Here is a 15,343-nt window from a genome sequence, read left to right on the forward strand (position 1 = left end):
ATTATGCCGTCCACTTACCATTTTTCAGTCGTTGTGAAGCTACAACATTACAAAAACTTGATCATAACATTAATAACATTCACATTTTACTTGACTGTCCCTCAATATTACATTAGTCCACCATCAGACTGTGGGAGTCGCCACATTCAACAGTTGAACAGGCAAAATGAAAAGTTTGTCAGTCTTGTCAGGGACAGCAGGTATCAGTCCTTCTTTAAGATTGATCCATGTTAACAAAGCAGTCATTTCCGTCAAAAAATAAAATAAGTCCATTGGCTTTTGACATCCTCAGCAGACAGCGAGGAGGGCAGGACCTGGTTAGATGTGTTGCTGTGTTTTAGACACCAGTAAGACACATAACAAAAAGGAAAAGAAAAGTCTCAAAATCATCCTTTGGGCTGTTTAACGATTCTCTCCTCAGGCTAATCTCCAATGCTGTAATCTGTGTCATCATCAACAATCAGGAGCTGGAGCTGATCTGCCGGCTTTGAGTCTGTGAATTAATGTTGTGCGCTCACAAAGTTACATTTTAGATTCATTTAACATTAAAAAAGCTGCATAGCTGATTTATGATTTTTCTTTGATTTTCCTTTCAGCTAAACAACCCATTTTTATCTTAAACACTGGCTGAACAACAAACAATTACACTTCAACAGATAGTTTAATTGTGTTCCTTTTTTCAAGAAGATACCAGTCTAGTGATTTACAACAGAAGTCAGACGCTTTGACTTGTTAAGTAAAAGTTCATCTAGCCGGCCAAAAGAAGATTTGGCCAAGCACATGCCGGTCGTCCCCTGAGACAACAAATGACAAAATGCTCGAGCTGAAGGCACAAAAACAAATTAAGGTCATTAATACTGTCACATTATATCTACAATGTCACCTCTCTGAGGGAAACATGATGTCCTTAATCTGGGTTGAAGGATTCTTTGTTTTTACTTTTTCTTTTGGAAGAAGAAGCAAAAAAATGAGAAAATCTGCATTGGCACTGAACAGCCTTTTTTTTAAGCCGCTGGTAAGCAACAGTTAGATGGGAAGAATTTCAAAGAAGAAAACAATAATTTATGCCTTTAAGTATATTATTACATTATCATATGGCTGACTGTTTTTGTGCCCCCAAAATCAGCCGGATAACATCCGCTGGAAATGTGCAGCTTGCCTGTCTCTCTTTTATTTCCACCTCCTCTTTTTGACTCCCCCCCCTCTGCTCCCCTGCCTCTCTCTCTCAGACCCACATGGTCCATCCTTCACCATCGGTAAGGCCATATGGCTGCTGTGGGGTCTGGTCTTCAACAACTCTGTGCCCGTGCAGAACCCAAAGGGCACCACCAGTAAGTTCATCGTATCAGTGTGGGCCTTCTTCGCTGTCATCTTCCTGGCCTCCTACACTGCCAACTTGGCTGCTTTCATGATCCAGGAAGAGTTTGTGGACCAAGTCACTGGACTGTCTGACAAGAAGGTGGGATTACACACATACGGACACACACAAACACACACACACAGAAGAAAACTAAACACATTCACAGTCAGGGTTACTCTTGTAATGGATGCCAGCCCTGCGGCCAGACAGGACTCTCCAGGGAGTGCCCTTGGGCTTCAACAGCCCAAACCCTCTGGCCGTAGCTGTCACCACACTAACACTGCCAGCACAGCAGACCCAGGGGCGCACACAGACTCACACACACACAGGCTGCATAGATCAAAGACGTGTGTGTGTGTTTGTGTTTGGTTGTATGTGTGTGTGTGTGTGTGTGTGTGTATGTGTGTGTAGTTTGCAGAGGCTGGCAGTGTCAGCAGAACCCCAGCCAGTCTTACGCTAGACTGGACACACAATGATGATGACTGATGAGTCCACTCCACTGTCTCTCCCTCCTCCTCCTCTCTCCTCTGTCTCTTCTTGTCACTCTTCCGCCTCTCTCCTCCTCTGTGTGCGTCTCTTCTTAACTCTAACACTTTTGCTCCCTCTCATACTTGGACTCCCTTTTGCTTCCCCTCCTTTATCTCTCATCTCTTCCTGCGGTCTTTCACTCATGCCGTTTGTGTTTTAGCCTCTTTTGTTTTTTCATTTCTTTTCTTTTTGGTTGCTCCTGTCGCCTCCCGTCAGTTCCCTCTTTAAACAGTCTGTCTCTGTTTTGCTCTCCTTCTTTCTCCCCCTGCAGTTCCAGAGTCCATACTCCTATTCGCCTCCATTTCGCTTCGGGACGGTTCCTAACGGCAGCACCGAGCGCAACATCAGGAAGAACTATCCAGATATGCATCAGTACATGACTAAATACCATCAGACTGGTGTTGTGGATGCGCTGGTCAGCCTCAAGACTGGGTACTGTAAACTTGTCAACCCAACTCACATCAGCTTGAGAGTTATTATACCTGAGAGGGTAATTCTGTTTGCAGACAGGGCATATACTTAAGAACACGTGAAAACAAACACACAAAAAAAGACAGTGCTTCACACAGAAAATCGGCCCCATGGGGCCCAGCACCGGCTCCTGCTAAAATGCTGCAGTAACTGTGCTCAGTGTTTCTGTCACTGACGGTAAAATGCAGACGCTGACTGCAAGTGCTCATTATTGAGTCTTGCCGCTGCTGGAAAGAGGGAGCTGCCAAAACATGGAGAGTGTAATTTGTTCTGGAGTTTGCTACCTTTATTCTCCCCCTCTTAAACACACACTAATGGAGGGACGGCTGCACTGCTTTTATTTGTTCATTAGTTTTGTGTGCTTTGATCTTTAGGCGCATTTTCACCAAATTTAATTTTACTTTTTGTTTTTCTCCTCTCTGCAATTACTTCATTGATACTGAATATGAAATAGAAAAAAGGTTTGTTTCCCTTATCTTGTGTGTTTGGCATTGTTTATACAACATCAAAACGGTATAATTAATGTGGTCGGCACAATCCTCTGTTTAATTCAGTTCTCCAACAAAAATGGTTGTTTATGCAGCATAAAATAGGAGTTGTCTACAGTTGATCCACTGTATATTGCACCTAAATGAATAAATTGGCTGGAATACTGTGCGGTTTCCGAACAACAGAGAGCCTCAATGCATGCATTTAACATATGCCCTTCGGTGAACAGTTTAATTCAAAGTGTTTCATATTAATGCATACATATCTAACATGGAGGGGCTCCAGGGGGAATTTATTAACACCAGGGTGTCTTCAATGCGTTATATAAAATCCCATCTCTGCTCATGATGAAGTTAAAAACAGGGTTTGGCTTCTATAGTGCTGGCGATGTCGGCTCCTCGTTACATTGTGCCAGGTTTACACTCATACATCACGCTTCTCTTTCTGCTGAGCTCAGATGTATTGGGCCCACGTAAGGGGATTGTCGCGTCAGATACAAATGGTGGCCCCTTATGTTGAATTCAGCTTGTCGTGTCAGAATAATGACAAAACCTGCGAGTAAAAGATTATAGCTCAGTGCGAAACAAAGACATCCTCGCATGCGTGAATATTTACTGTACTAGCAGGGACACAAGAGAGTACTCGCAGTCACAGCCCGAGTCCAAGCTGAGAGTTACAGCTCCGAGAAATCAGAGCGTCTGGAGCAAACCAACTGGTTTGTTCATGGGTCTGAGGAAACAGTGTTACTGTCACAACACTGAATGTGCGCTCAGTAACAAGACTTAAATACTGTAGCATCACATTTTAACCACGAAATCAAGACAAACCCCAAATACATACACTACAACTGTTGGATTTGTTCAGCTTTTTCAATTGTAATACATTTACATTTAGAAAGGACATAAAGAGAGGCAAGACGGAAAAAAATGTCTTTCCCCTCAGATTATTTAACATAGAAACAAAAGTATAATATATTTAACAAACTGAAAAGCAACATATATAACAATAATATAAAGAATTATATTGTGTTGAACAGAATACTTATTTTTCGTTTCCTCTTACGACCCCTTGGATTTATCGTAGGGTGTTGAGACCGGCAGGTTGGGAACTACTGCTTCAAAGGAATAGTTTGACGTTTGAGAAATTTACTTATTCACTTTCTTGCAGAACGTTATCTTGTCTAGATGACAAGATTAATACCACTTTCATTTCTGTGTGCTAAATAAGAAGCTACTGCCGGCAGCAACTTCACTTAAATCTTCAACCAGCCGTTATGTTTAATTTGTTTTATTTTATTGAAAACCAAAGTGTAAAACAGACACATTGTGGTTTGCATACTAAGCTCTCTGCTGGCTTTAGCCCTATTTAGCTTATCATTTAATCTCATGTAATTAAAGAGCAGATGATATCATGATGTTTTACAGTGATAATTCACATTTGAACGCTGGTCTCCTGGGTATGACCCCTGCACTCACTCCATGATGCCACAACTTCTTGCTTGTGTTTTGGTTGTTTTATCGTAATGAGAAAGATTCAGTTCCTGCAGCAACATTAATTACGATGTTCTAGGAACAACAACAACATGCCGATATCAGATATACCCAGATTTATCATGTAACCCTCTGGAGTCGTCCCACCCCACAGGTTGGAAAGGCAAGTGACTCAAGGTCGAGGTAATAAATCCAGGACTTGTGGCTCTCTTACAGGAAGCTGGATGCATTCATTTACGACGCTGCGGTGCTGAACTACATGGCAGGCAGAGACGATGGCTGTAAGCTGGTAACCATCGGCAGCGGTTACATCTTCGCCACAACAGGTTACGGCATCGCCCTGCAGAAAGGATCCTACTGGAAACGTCTCGTCGATCTGGCCATACTGGGCATCATAGGAGACGGTGAGCGGCTAGCAGGCATCCACGCTCTGCAGCATCTCTGTCACACCACTGCCTTGAAGTTGAAACTTGTTCCAGGCCTTTGGTGTTATTGCACTTGTGCTATTGCTCAGCTTCCCCTCCCCCAATATTCTCCCTCTCTCCTCCCTCCCTCTGTCAGAAAGCTATCAGGGGCTAGTCTTAACACACCATTTCATCATCATTACTCTGTGTGTGTGTGTGTGTGTGTGTGTGTGTGTGTGTGTGTGTGTGTGTGTGTGCGTGCGTGCCTGTCCACCATGTCCTGGTATGTTTACTCCTCCAGATTGTTCTGTATAATAAGCTGTGAGATGTTGCAAGTGGAAGGAAAAGAACGAGCCAGACAGAAATCAGACTGCTGAAACCACTAAAGCGCTTCGCTTCACACCCGGCCTTTTTATTCAGGGCAAACACCCGCATGCCCATGTGACACACCAGCACACTCACTCCGAAAATAATTCCTCCCATCTTTCCTTATCACTCCATCACTATCAATTCTCCTCCCTCCTCCTACAACCCCTTTTTCACTCCACCTCCTGTCTCCTTTCCATTACGATCTATTTACCACTTCACCTCTCTCCCCTCCTCCTCTTTCCCCTCCATCTTCCCTCGTAATGATACACCCTTTTTCGCCACACACATCTCTTACTCCCCCCGCCGCTTATCCCCTCCCCTCCCTCTATTTCTTTTCCTTCGTTGTGCACACCTTCGTGCTGCCATCTTAAACCTTATCCTCCACCTTTCCGACAGGTGAGATGGAGGAGCTGGAGGCTCAGTGGCTGACTGGGATCTGCCACAATGAGAAGAATGAGGTGATGTCCAGCCAGCTGGACGTGGACAACATGGCCGGTGTCTTCTACATGCTGGCCACGGCCATGGGCCTCTCCATCCTCACCTTCATCTCTGAGCACCTTTTCTACTGGAGGCTGAGATACTGCTTCACAGGTGTCTGCTCCGGGAGGCCGGGTCTGCTCTTCACTATCAGCAGGGTGAGGAAAACAAAATGTATTTTATAACCCCTCCTCACTGCAGGAACCTTTTTCCCACGATCTTAACCTGCATTTTGACAGCAGGAGCACTGTCCAGTTTTGGTTTCCTGGGCTGCAGTTTTCGCTCTCTGTGCTTCTTTCAGCTGCGGCTGTTAATATCTGCAGTGCTGAACGCTTCTTACTGATCAAACGTGATCCTCTAGAGTGCCATAACTGATGTGCTCATTGATTCAGAATGGCAGGATGCACTGGTTTGTTGCAATATCAATATTAGGACCCAGGATGGGAATTTCTTGTAATGTTATTGACGTTTAGACAGTAAAGCTGAAGGAGATGAAGCCTGAGTGGGCTAAACACACAGAGAATCAGCAAGAGAAACAAAACTTAACCGTGTTTGAAAACTGTTTCAGTGGGGTTACTGACTGAAGCAGAAAACAACTCTGCACATTATTTTGACTCTGAAGACAGCCGTCAAGCCTCTGCAGTGTTTAACATCAGTTCAACCGTGACACAGTGAATTACAAAAACAAATACTCCTTTCTGTCTTGTACTGCATCTCAAACACAAGAGTCAATTTTTAATTCTTTATCCGTCTAATTTGCCTAATCTTCATGGTTCTTCAGATGAAGAGAAAATGCAACCAGGAATGTGCAAAAAGAGACTTTTAGTTGTTTGAACGGCTGAAATGTGTCTAAGGCGACAATGGTTTTTGCATAATACGGTAAGCTTTGGATGCCGTTCGCTCTCGTGGGATTTTGGGGGCCTAAAAAAAACAAATTTTAAAACAGGGTTCCAGAGTGAAAGTGCCTCCTTTACGGTTGGTGTAATATGGCAATACAGAATTCCTGTGAAAACTGTGGCGACAGAGCTTTGCTTTGCACATGTGTATGACGTTTTCAGCCTAATAGCTGTGCACCAATCATCTAACAACAAAAATCTACAGTTGGAGGCGGAGCCACGTTCGTCCCAATGAAATTAGAACGTACGCACTGGTGACCTCTGCCAACCGGGCTGGCTAACTTCCTGTTTAGCACCTGGCTAACTTGAATAGGAATAAAATGATTTAATTGGGGGGCTCTTCTAGAATTTTTTCAATACTATCGGACCGAGAAGTCTTTCTGGGCACCAGTGCAACATGTGATGATGTAATTACACCGGCCACTGCGAAAGTTGGCCGTAAAACCCGGTTGATTGCAAAGTTCCAGCGTCCCCCTACCGGCCTGGGATATTTTCACACTACAGCATTTTTGATTGTTTTTGTGGAAATGCTTTTCGTATGAAAAACCCATTTAATTATTTTCTGTCCTTACAATATTAAATTGATGTTGTGCACCATTGTGATCTAGTGAATAAGTTTCTAAGAGCTTTCTTTTTTAAAATCTTTTATTTAGGAGATGAAATAATCATGTAGCGTAATCATACGTATCAGACAGGCTTTAAGTATGCTTTGGTTGTTGTGTGTCTTCTTGGTGTGTGTAATGACTTGAGTCTTACTGTGAGTGTGAATGCATTTATGTAATTTTTATCAATGAAGTACTGTTATTAAAAGTAATGGAGACCCCACAATGAGTAGCTGCTATTTTAAATAAAGAATAAACAAACAAAATGATGTTAAAAACGCTATGAACAACTAATTTAAAACCAAAAACTGTTGTGCTTTCAGCAAAACTGGTGTCATATAAAAGTGTCCGAAGCACTGATGATTGTTAAGGTTATTAGAAAATATAAATCCGTTAGCAAGAGTTACTGTCACAATGCAGAAAGAATCTGGGCTTGTATGTGTGATACGAGAGGAAAGAGGAGGATAGTGTGATTTCAGAGCCCAGCTGAGGTACAGATGAATTCACCGCTGCGCATATAGACAGCAGGATAGAGGAATCTAACAGCTAACAGGATGATGTGGAAACACACTCGTTACATTCACACAAGGCTCTCTCTCCATCTCTCTCTCTCACCCACACACACACATACACAAGTCTGGTCTGGTGAAGTTAAAAATGGCAACTCATATGCAGGTGCGGTGAGGTGAGGGACAGACTTGACCGCACACACACAGGGGGAAGAGAGATAGGCAGGCGCACACACACACACACACACACACACACACACACACACACAAACCTAAAAAGACACTCACACAAAACAGAAATGGGCACAACCAGACAGACCATTCTTTCATTATTCATATGTCATGTCTCTGTGTAAGGCAGAGCTTTTATTCCAGACGAGCAGCATTTCACACATTAAGTGTTTTACAAAAAAGAGTGTGTGTGTGTGTGTGTGTGTGTGTGTGTCTGTCCTTCCATCACTGTCTCTCTGTGTGGATGTCTTTAAAGAAGCAATACTGGAGGTTAAGTGGCTCCAGGAAGAACATCTCCTTGCACTCAGAGGCCCCCCTCCAGTGACATCATCCCCTAAATTTAATTTCCAGGCGCCTCTGCAAGCAGTTCATCTAAAAAAGTGGAGATTATCTCTTCTAGCCACATTACAAAACAAAATGAGGTTAAGGTCTGCAGGAAACGCACCAGAGGAAAGGACACAGAGGTCTCTCTTAATTTACCGTGAAAAGGAAATTAGTGTTGTGAGTGTTTGACCTGTCTTTTTGTGAAGTTACTGCGTTGGGAATTAACTTCCATTTTCTCTCTCCTCCCTTTTCTCTCTCTTCTCCTCTCAGGGAATATGGAGCTGCATCCATGGCGTCCATATCGATATGAAGAAAAAGAATCCTGAGCTCGACTTCAGTCCTCAAGCAAACATGCTGCATCTGCTCAAGTCTGCCAAGTCCATGGCTCTGTCCTCTCCCAAACGTAACACTGTCCTCGTGCAGCCGAGCATCCTCGACGTGATGACGGGTAAAGGTACTATAACTCTGTGTGGTGTATATTATAAAACTCCCACAGAGCACACGTACAGAGGTTACCCTGCCTTTTCTACACAGTGCGCAGATCTAAAGGTGACTCCCTTCACCTTGTTGTGGATTGTAATCGAATCGACTGTATATATATATAAGCTCGCCTCGTGATTAGAAACACATTAGATAGCACACACAGTGTGCCGGGGCAGGAGATAATGTACCAGCTTACTGGCTGAGCATCCATCCAAACATCTATCTATTGTATCTGCTGTCTGAGGTGCATCTCTCCTTGTCTCCTAGGTAACTCACTCCATAGTCTGCCCCCGAAGGGTCCTGGTCTCTATAGCAACGCCGCTGGTCCGCAGGGTTTCCTGTCATTGTCCGGGCGACACAAAAACCTCCTCAACAACGCCGCGCCATTCCCCGTGCAGCAGAAAGCCCCCCCCATTCAGACAAGCCCCAACAAGCCCCAGCTGTCAATCACCAACGACAACGGCAAGGCCCGCCTCACCGGGCCGGCAATCACTGCATCCAAACCTCGAGCCTTGTGGAAGAAGAGTGTTGAGACACTGAAGACCCAGCCCACCGTCGTGTCTCCAGGCCCTGGAGCGAGCCCCACCCAAGCATCTGGACCAGGACCCGGACCTCCAACAATGAAGAGCCAGCGCTACCTGCCTGAGGAGCCGCCGCCGCACTCTGACATCTCAGAGTGCTCCAGCAGACCGCCATCACACAAAGATTCGGATTCCATGGGGGCAAGGGGCGGATTCAAACCTATCAATCAGCTGAGGAAGAGGGGTGGGGGAGGAGGAGGAGGAGGCAGCGGTGGAGGATCAAAGATCTACTCAATTGACTCTGACCAGGCCAGTCTCCAGTCTGCTCCTCCCTACCAGCGAGACAGTCAGGGGGGAAGCGATGACCACAGTTACCCTCCTGACCTGTTTCCACCTGACAGCACATACCCACACACACTCTCCCACCAGGCAGACGCACCCATTTTGCAGCTGAGTGCCAGCCTGCTGCACCATAGTCACAGCGCCGAGGCCGACCTGCACTCCCTGAAGGACAAGAAATACAGCACCTACACTCACAGCAGGTACCTTGTTCAGCAGGAAATGACCGTGTTTCGAGTGCTGTTATAGTTGTTATTGTGTATGATCAGTGTTGTTCTCTCTCCCTCCAGTGGGAAGGACAAAGCTGGAGGGTCATTCGATGCTCCAGGTGCAGGACAGGGGACACAAGCGGCCAGGCCTGGCCACTGTCGCTCCTGCCTGACCAAGCTGACCGGTTACTCCGGCCTTTACACCGTTCGTTCGCCGCAGGCCCGCTGTGATGCCTGCGCCCACCTAGGGAACCTGTACGACATCAGTGAGGACCACCTGCATTCACACTACTCCCACACGCACAGTCACCCACACAGTGGGGACATGTTTACACACTACCTTCCCCAGAGTGAGCTGGGCCTGGTGGGCGAAGGGGATGGGCTAGTCAGCCCCTTCGAGCCCTCCCCTTCCTCACCATCTCCACTCCCCTCCTCTTCGTCGGCACAGCACCTTCAGCTGAGTCGTCAGCACTCCTACGAGAACGTGCTTCCGGACGGCATTCCGGAGAGGCAGCCGCAGCAGCACACCCACCTGCGGGGGCTGAGCCTGCCTGACAGAGATAGGGAGCTGACCCTGGACGAGGGGGCCTATGCTAACGTCCTCACAATGCGCTCTGATCGTCCGTTCAGCAGCCGCAGCCCCCCCTCTCCGTCGCCCTCCCACCACCATAGTCTGGACGCCCCTATGCCCCTTCCCCGGCGCTCAAAGAGTCTCTTTCCCGATCGGCCCTCTCACAACCCTTTCCTCCAGTCAGCCCCTGGCACGACACAACGAGATCCCGCCCCCCAGGCTGTCACACGCATGCCGCAGAGAAGTTCCGCCCACGAGCTCTATAAGCAGCGAATGCCGCTGTCGCTTACCCTCGGTAACCACGGCAGCCATCACAACAACCAGCATGGCGGCCATATCGACCAACAGGTGTTCTACCCTCAGCAGGAGCCCCCTGTGGTGGCCTACATGGTCCCACCTGCTGCCTCTCAGCCAATGAGCTATGTGACAGCGCCGCGAGCCTCTAGCGCCGGCGGCAACAGGCCCCGGCTCTACCGCCGCATGCCCAGCATCGAGTCTGACGTCTGAGGGTCACGCGCGACACACTTACTCTCACCGAAAACACACTAACACACACGCATGCAAGACAGAGGTGTGTGTGACCGGACCAGGCAGCTCTGATTCTAAGCACATACACAGAAACACACACACAGACACACACACAGGCAAACGATGGGAAGCTCTGCTCTGGACTAAAAGGTTAGTGGTGATGCCGAGTAAATAAATCATTGTTTCTTTATCACACCCTCTATAGGGCAGGGTTTTGGGCCACAGGGACACCTGGAGGCACAATACAAGATGAAGAGTGTGTGTGAGTGTCAGTGTGTGTACTAGCCTCAAGCCGTGGGCAACGAGGCACAAGCTGACAATACGTCTGACAAGACAGATCGAATTCCTGGTGGAGACAGAAGGGACACTGTACACGGAGTCTGACACCGACAGTGGGATCGCACGGAAGATACAGCGGTGTGTTTGGAAGACGAGCCGACTTGTCCCGCCCTCTCACCAGCCTCTTGGAGACGAAGGGGACGCGGAAAACCCCCTTTCTCTCTGAGATTATGCGCGCGCACACACACACACACACATACATATTTCACCTAAACACACCCGCCCCTCTCCAGGACTCTCCTGTTGCACTATGATTTCTACAGTCAACCCGTATGTTGTCTGAGCCTCCAAACTGCACTGCCAGCATGGCTTAAAGAGTAGTAACCTACACTAGAGTAATCCTTGACTTGAATGGAAATTACTATATTTGTAATAGACTAGACTGGGACGGCGGGCAGCTGGTCGGGACAAAGTGTATCAGCGCCTGCCCGCAGATGTACAAACACTCGAACACACACACACTCGCACACACACACACACACACACACTGTGTCTGTTTTGCAAGGAGGAAGTAAAAACTACCGACTGTTTGTAATCGTTGATGTCAGCTAATTGAACATTCCAAAAAGTGGACCAAACGTGGCCGCCAGTCAAAGCCTATCAGGAAGAACGTGTGTGTTCCAGTGTTTCTGCATCTGGAGACATAACAGTATAACATCCTTGCTTCCTCTCTTAGCTAGCCTTCAGGTCATACTGCATGCTTCCTACTGCCCTGTGTTACAGTTTAACTCCTATACAGGGTCATATATGCACACACGCGCACACACGTATATGCACATATGAACACACACACGCACACACGCAGTAGTCTAGGATAGTAGTTTAGGGTGGGTGTGTGTGTCGAAGCTATGTGATAGCTTCTCTTTGTGCACTTTGTAGATTTTATACCCTGCCACCCAACACAGACGTTTGACCAAAAAACACTTTTATACTGAAAAATATGAATATTCTGAATCATTCGCTGGATAGATGTTTTCTTTTCTCTCTTATTTCTCTTTGACATTGGGTTTTAGGGCACCGTTAAGGGCACAGTTCTGTTAGTTTCCATTGTGAGGTCAGAAGTTTTACAGTGTTAGATAATGGGTACAGCATCATACAGTATACAAACAACAGCTCTTAATCTTTCTCTCCTTCTAGCCTTTCCTTCTTTCTTCATCAGCTTCCGTTTACTCTCCTGATTAAAAATCCTTTCTGTCGTTTTGCTCCTTCCCCTTGCTTCCTTCTATTGAGTAGATTGAGTATCAGCAGAATAAAGTTCAGTCGTGGTGTTTAAATCTCAACATATTCTTGGAAATCACTTAATATCGGTAGTCGTAAGAGCTCATCAGATTCAACACCGGCTCTCTTAGGATACAGTACGTTATTTTTCTACTAACTTTGTGTTGAATTAAAAAGAACTCGAGGCCCGTTTTTCAAGGTTTCCGTAGTGAATTTAGAGGCTGAGTACATCACAGATTTACTCATCAAATTAATACTCCTGGACGAGCTGGTGCTTGTGTGGCTCTGTTCGTTGGCGAGAACACGGCGCTGTGTTTTTCAGCACGGAGTCACGTGGCGCGGCAGAGAGTTTGCAAAGTGACTCGTTACAGAGGCAACGCTCAATCACACACACACACACACACACACACACACACACACATACACACACTCAACAAGCTGGCAATGTGTGTATGAGTGTTCTAGAGATCCATAATCTACTGAGTAAGGGCATTGATTTTTTGGAGCACAAGGATTTTGATGGAAAAAGGACTTGATATCCCATTAGCTGAGCGTCTGTCTCTATTCTCTTCCTCGCTATTCTTTATTCTCTCTCTCTCTCGCACACACAAACACACACACACACACACACACACACACACACACATCTATATATATTGGCTGCAAAGAATGCAAGACAGTTTGAAGAGAAAAAAGACGCACCTTTGAACGGTGAACACTGCCCCTCTTTTGGTTTGGTGTGTGAGTTATATGCACAATATCAGGTTGCAATATTATACTTCTGTACAGAGAAATCTTTGTTTTAAATGTTAGAAAAACTGATTTCATTTGTTTGATTTGAATGGTATTAAGTGTTGAATTCATTTCAATAACGACGTGGCTTTTTAATTCTGCTTCTTTAGGAAAAAAAAAAAGACTGGCATGTTTTTAGATTCTCGTGTGATTTCTTTCTTTTTAGTTTTTTTTTTTTTTTCTTTTTTTCCTCTCTCTCTCTCTCCCCCCTCTGGTGTGTTGTTGGTTGGGACCTCACTGTACAGTCCTCACTGCTGGGCCAACAGACCAGCTAACCACCCCTCAGTCGGTCGGATAAACCAGTTAACTAGCAACACGTAGCTGGGTCTCTCATCTGAATCACACTCAATGAATAATGATAGTCCAGCCTGTGTGGTTAATACGAACCCCCTCCCACCCACATAGTTCTCTTCCACTACGAGTCTGTGCTGTTTCACCTCTGAGTGTGAGCGAGCGAGCGAGCGAGTGTGTGTGTGTGTTTTACACCGTGCAGGCATTTATGTAAGACAGAGGATGATATGTGTGTATCGAGAGGTTGTTTGTGGTGTGTGTGTGTGTGTGTGTGTGTGTGTGTGTGTATACTTTTCTGTACTCTCTTCCCTTCGTCCCACACATAACATTTGACCTGGCTCTTACTCATATAACACAAATACAGCTACAAACACACAAACACACGCACACACACACACACGTTGCGTCTGTACTGTCGTGGTAACGAGAGCGTGGCGAATGAGTTTTGTACGTCGACCATCACAGAGATTTTTACACCAACCTTTTTGTTTGATTTTATGATTTTTTTTAACTTGCATGACGTGCTTGTGTTTCTGGTGGTACTATTTTCGCTGCAGCAACACCTGAGTTCTCCCTGAGTTAAGACCTACTGGGCTACGCGCACCAACGCTCCCCTCCGCCGCGGTCAGTTAGCGCGCCACGTCTGAAAACTCGAGGCCCTGGATACCGATATGGCGCCCGGCTGGCTCCCGCACAACGCCAGCCGCCATCGAGGAACATGACGGAAAAAACGTTCCGAGGCCCAGCACAGTTTGGTTTGGCCCAGGTGTACACTTGTTATATACAGTCCTGGGTGGAAGGAGTGCGTTGGTGTGTAGTCCTCTGGGTCTCCCTGCTGTGTATCTCACTTGTGTATAAGTTCAGGGGTTTCTAAGCTACTAGTTGTGTTGTAAATACTACCTTGTCACTCAGTACCTCTGTACAATCTGTAAATAAGTAAAGGTTACATTTTTCTACTTGTCTGCGTATTGTTCATTAATATCTATCTATAAAATGATTGCTAATGCTTTATAGATCAGTACTTAATAACTTACAATGAAAGCTTTGAGGCTGCCTTGTTTGAAGAGTGTTCATTTTTACATAAGAAGGCCGATAGCATACTCCTCCTGTCTGCCAGGTAGCTTTATTTAGCTTGGCTTACAAACCACACATTGTAGTTTTCACACTTAGCTGATGAAACAAACGAGGTACAACTTGGTCATTTGTGACCTTTAAAGGTGCTGGTGGGCTGATTTTGACATCTTCAGACACAGCCAGGCTAGCTGCTACAACTTGTTTATGCTAGGCTAAGTCAACAAGCTGCTAGCTTCATATTACTGTACAGACATAAGCGGAGTATCAATTTTCTATTAAAGCTCTCAACACATTTACAAAAAAAGTTAAAAAGTGGATGAAGGTCCACCCCAAATTTTTCATTCCGTCATTATCCTCTCACCCACGTGCCGCTGCAGTCAGGTGAAGTTTTGTCGTCCACAATACGATTCTGGAGCTTCACAGCAAAACAGCACTGCATCATTCTCCCAAACACTTGAAGTACATGTGGACAAACGAACATATTTCAGGTCTCTGGAAGGCCTGAGATAACGAGCTAACGACCCTCTTTAAAGTCAAAATATTCAGTGTATCTACTGAGCTAAAACCGTTAGCTCACACCCGGTTTGAGATGGGTTTACAAGCTCAGCTGTACATTGAAGTTGTAAATATTGTCTATTTCAAATCAAATTTGGTACAGTTACAGAATAGTTTATACTTGTTCTAGTCTGGAGTACGTTGAAAATGATGAAAATGAGGAAAGACTCAATGAAAACCAGTTCAAACTTTTCAGTAAAAGGAAGAAATCATTTTGAAATGATTCCTCAGCTGTTTATGAGACCGTTGCAGCTCTGTTTTGCTGTGAAGCTC

General features: G+C 45.7%; 1 protein-coding gene across 19 annotated transcripts in view; it reads left to right on the forward strand.

Moving 5' to 3' along the window:
- Positions 1-14,401, forward strand: part of grin2ab (glutamate receptor, ionotropic, N-methyl D-aspartate 2A, b) — a 128,383-nt gene extending 113,982 nt beyond the window's left edge. For 18 of the 19 annotated variants that reach the window (XM_037115210.1, XM_037115154.1, XM_037115218.1 and 15 more), the window contains 7 exons: positions 1,230-1,459; positions 2,160-2,320; positions 4,555-4,742; positions 5,508-5,746; positions 8,421-8,604; positions 8,901-9,696; positions 9,784-14,401. In XM_037115210.1, the coding sequence (XP_036971105.1) occupies positions 1,230-1,459; positions 2,160-2,320; positions 4,555-4,742; positions 5,508-5,746; positions 8,421-8,604; positions 8,901-9,696; positions 9,784-10,780 (2,795 nt within the window). In that variant the 3' untranslated portion in view covers positions 10,781-14,401. The remainder of the gene's footprint in view (positions 1-1,229; positions 1,460-2,159; positions 2,321-4,554; positions 4,743-5,507; positions 5,747-8,420; positions 8,605-8,900; positions 9,697-9,783) is intronic. The other variant, XM_037115224.1, reaches the window with a different exon arrangement.
- Positions 14,402-15,343: the final 942 nt, after the last annotated feature.

This window comes from Acanthopagrus latus, chromosome 1 (assembly GCF_904848185.1).
Source record: "Acanthopagrus latus isolate v.2019 chromosome 1, fAcaLat1.1, whole genome shotgun sequence".
Lineage (NCBI taxonomy): Eukaryota > Metazoa > Chordata > Actinopteri > Spariformes > Sparidae > Acanthopagrus > Acanthopagrus latus.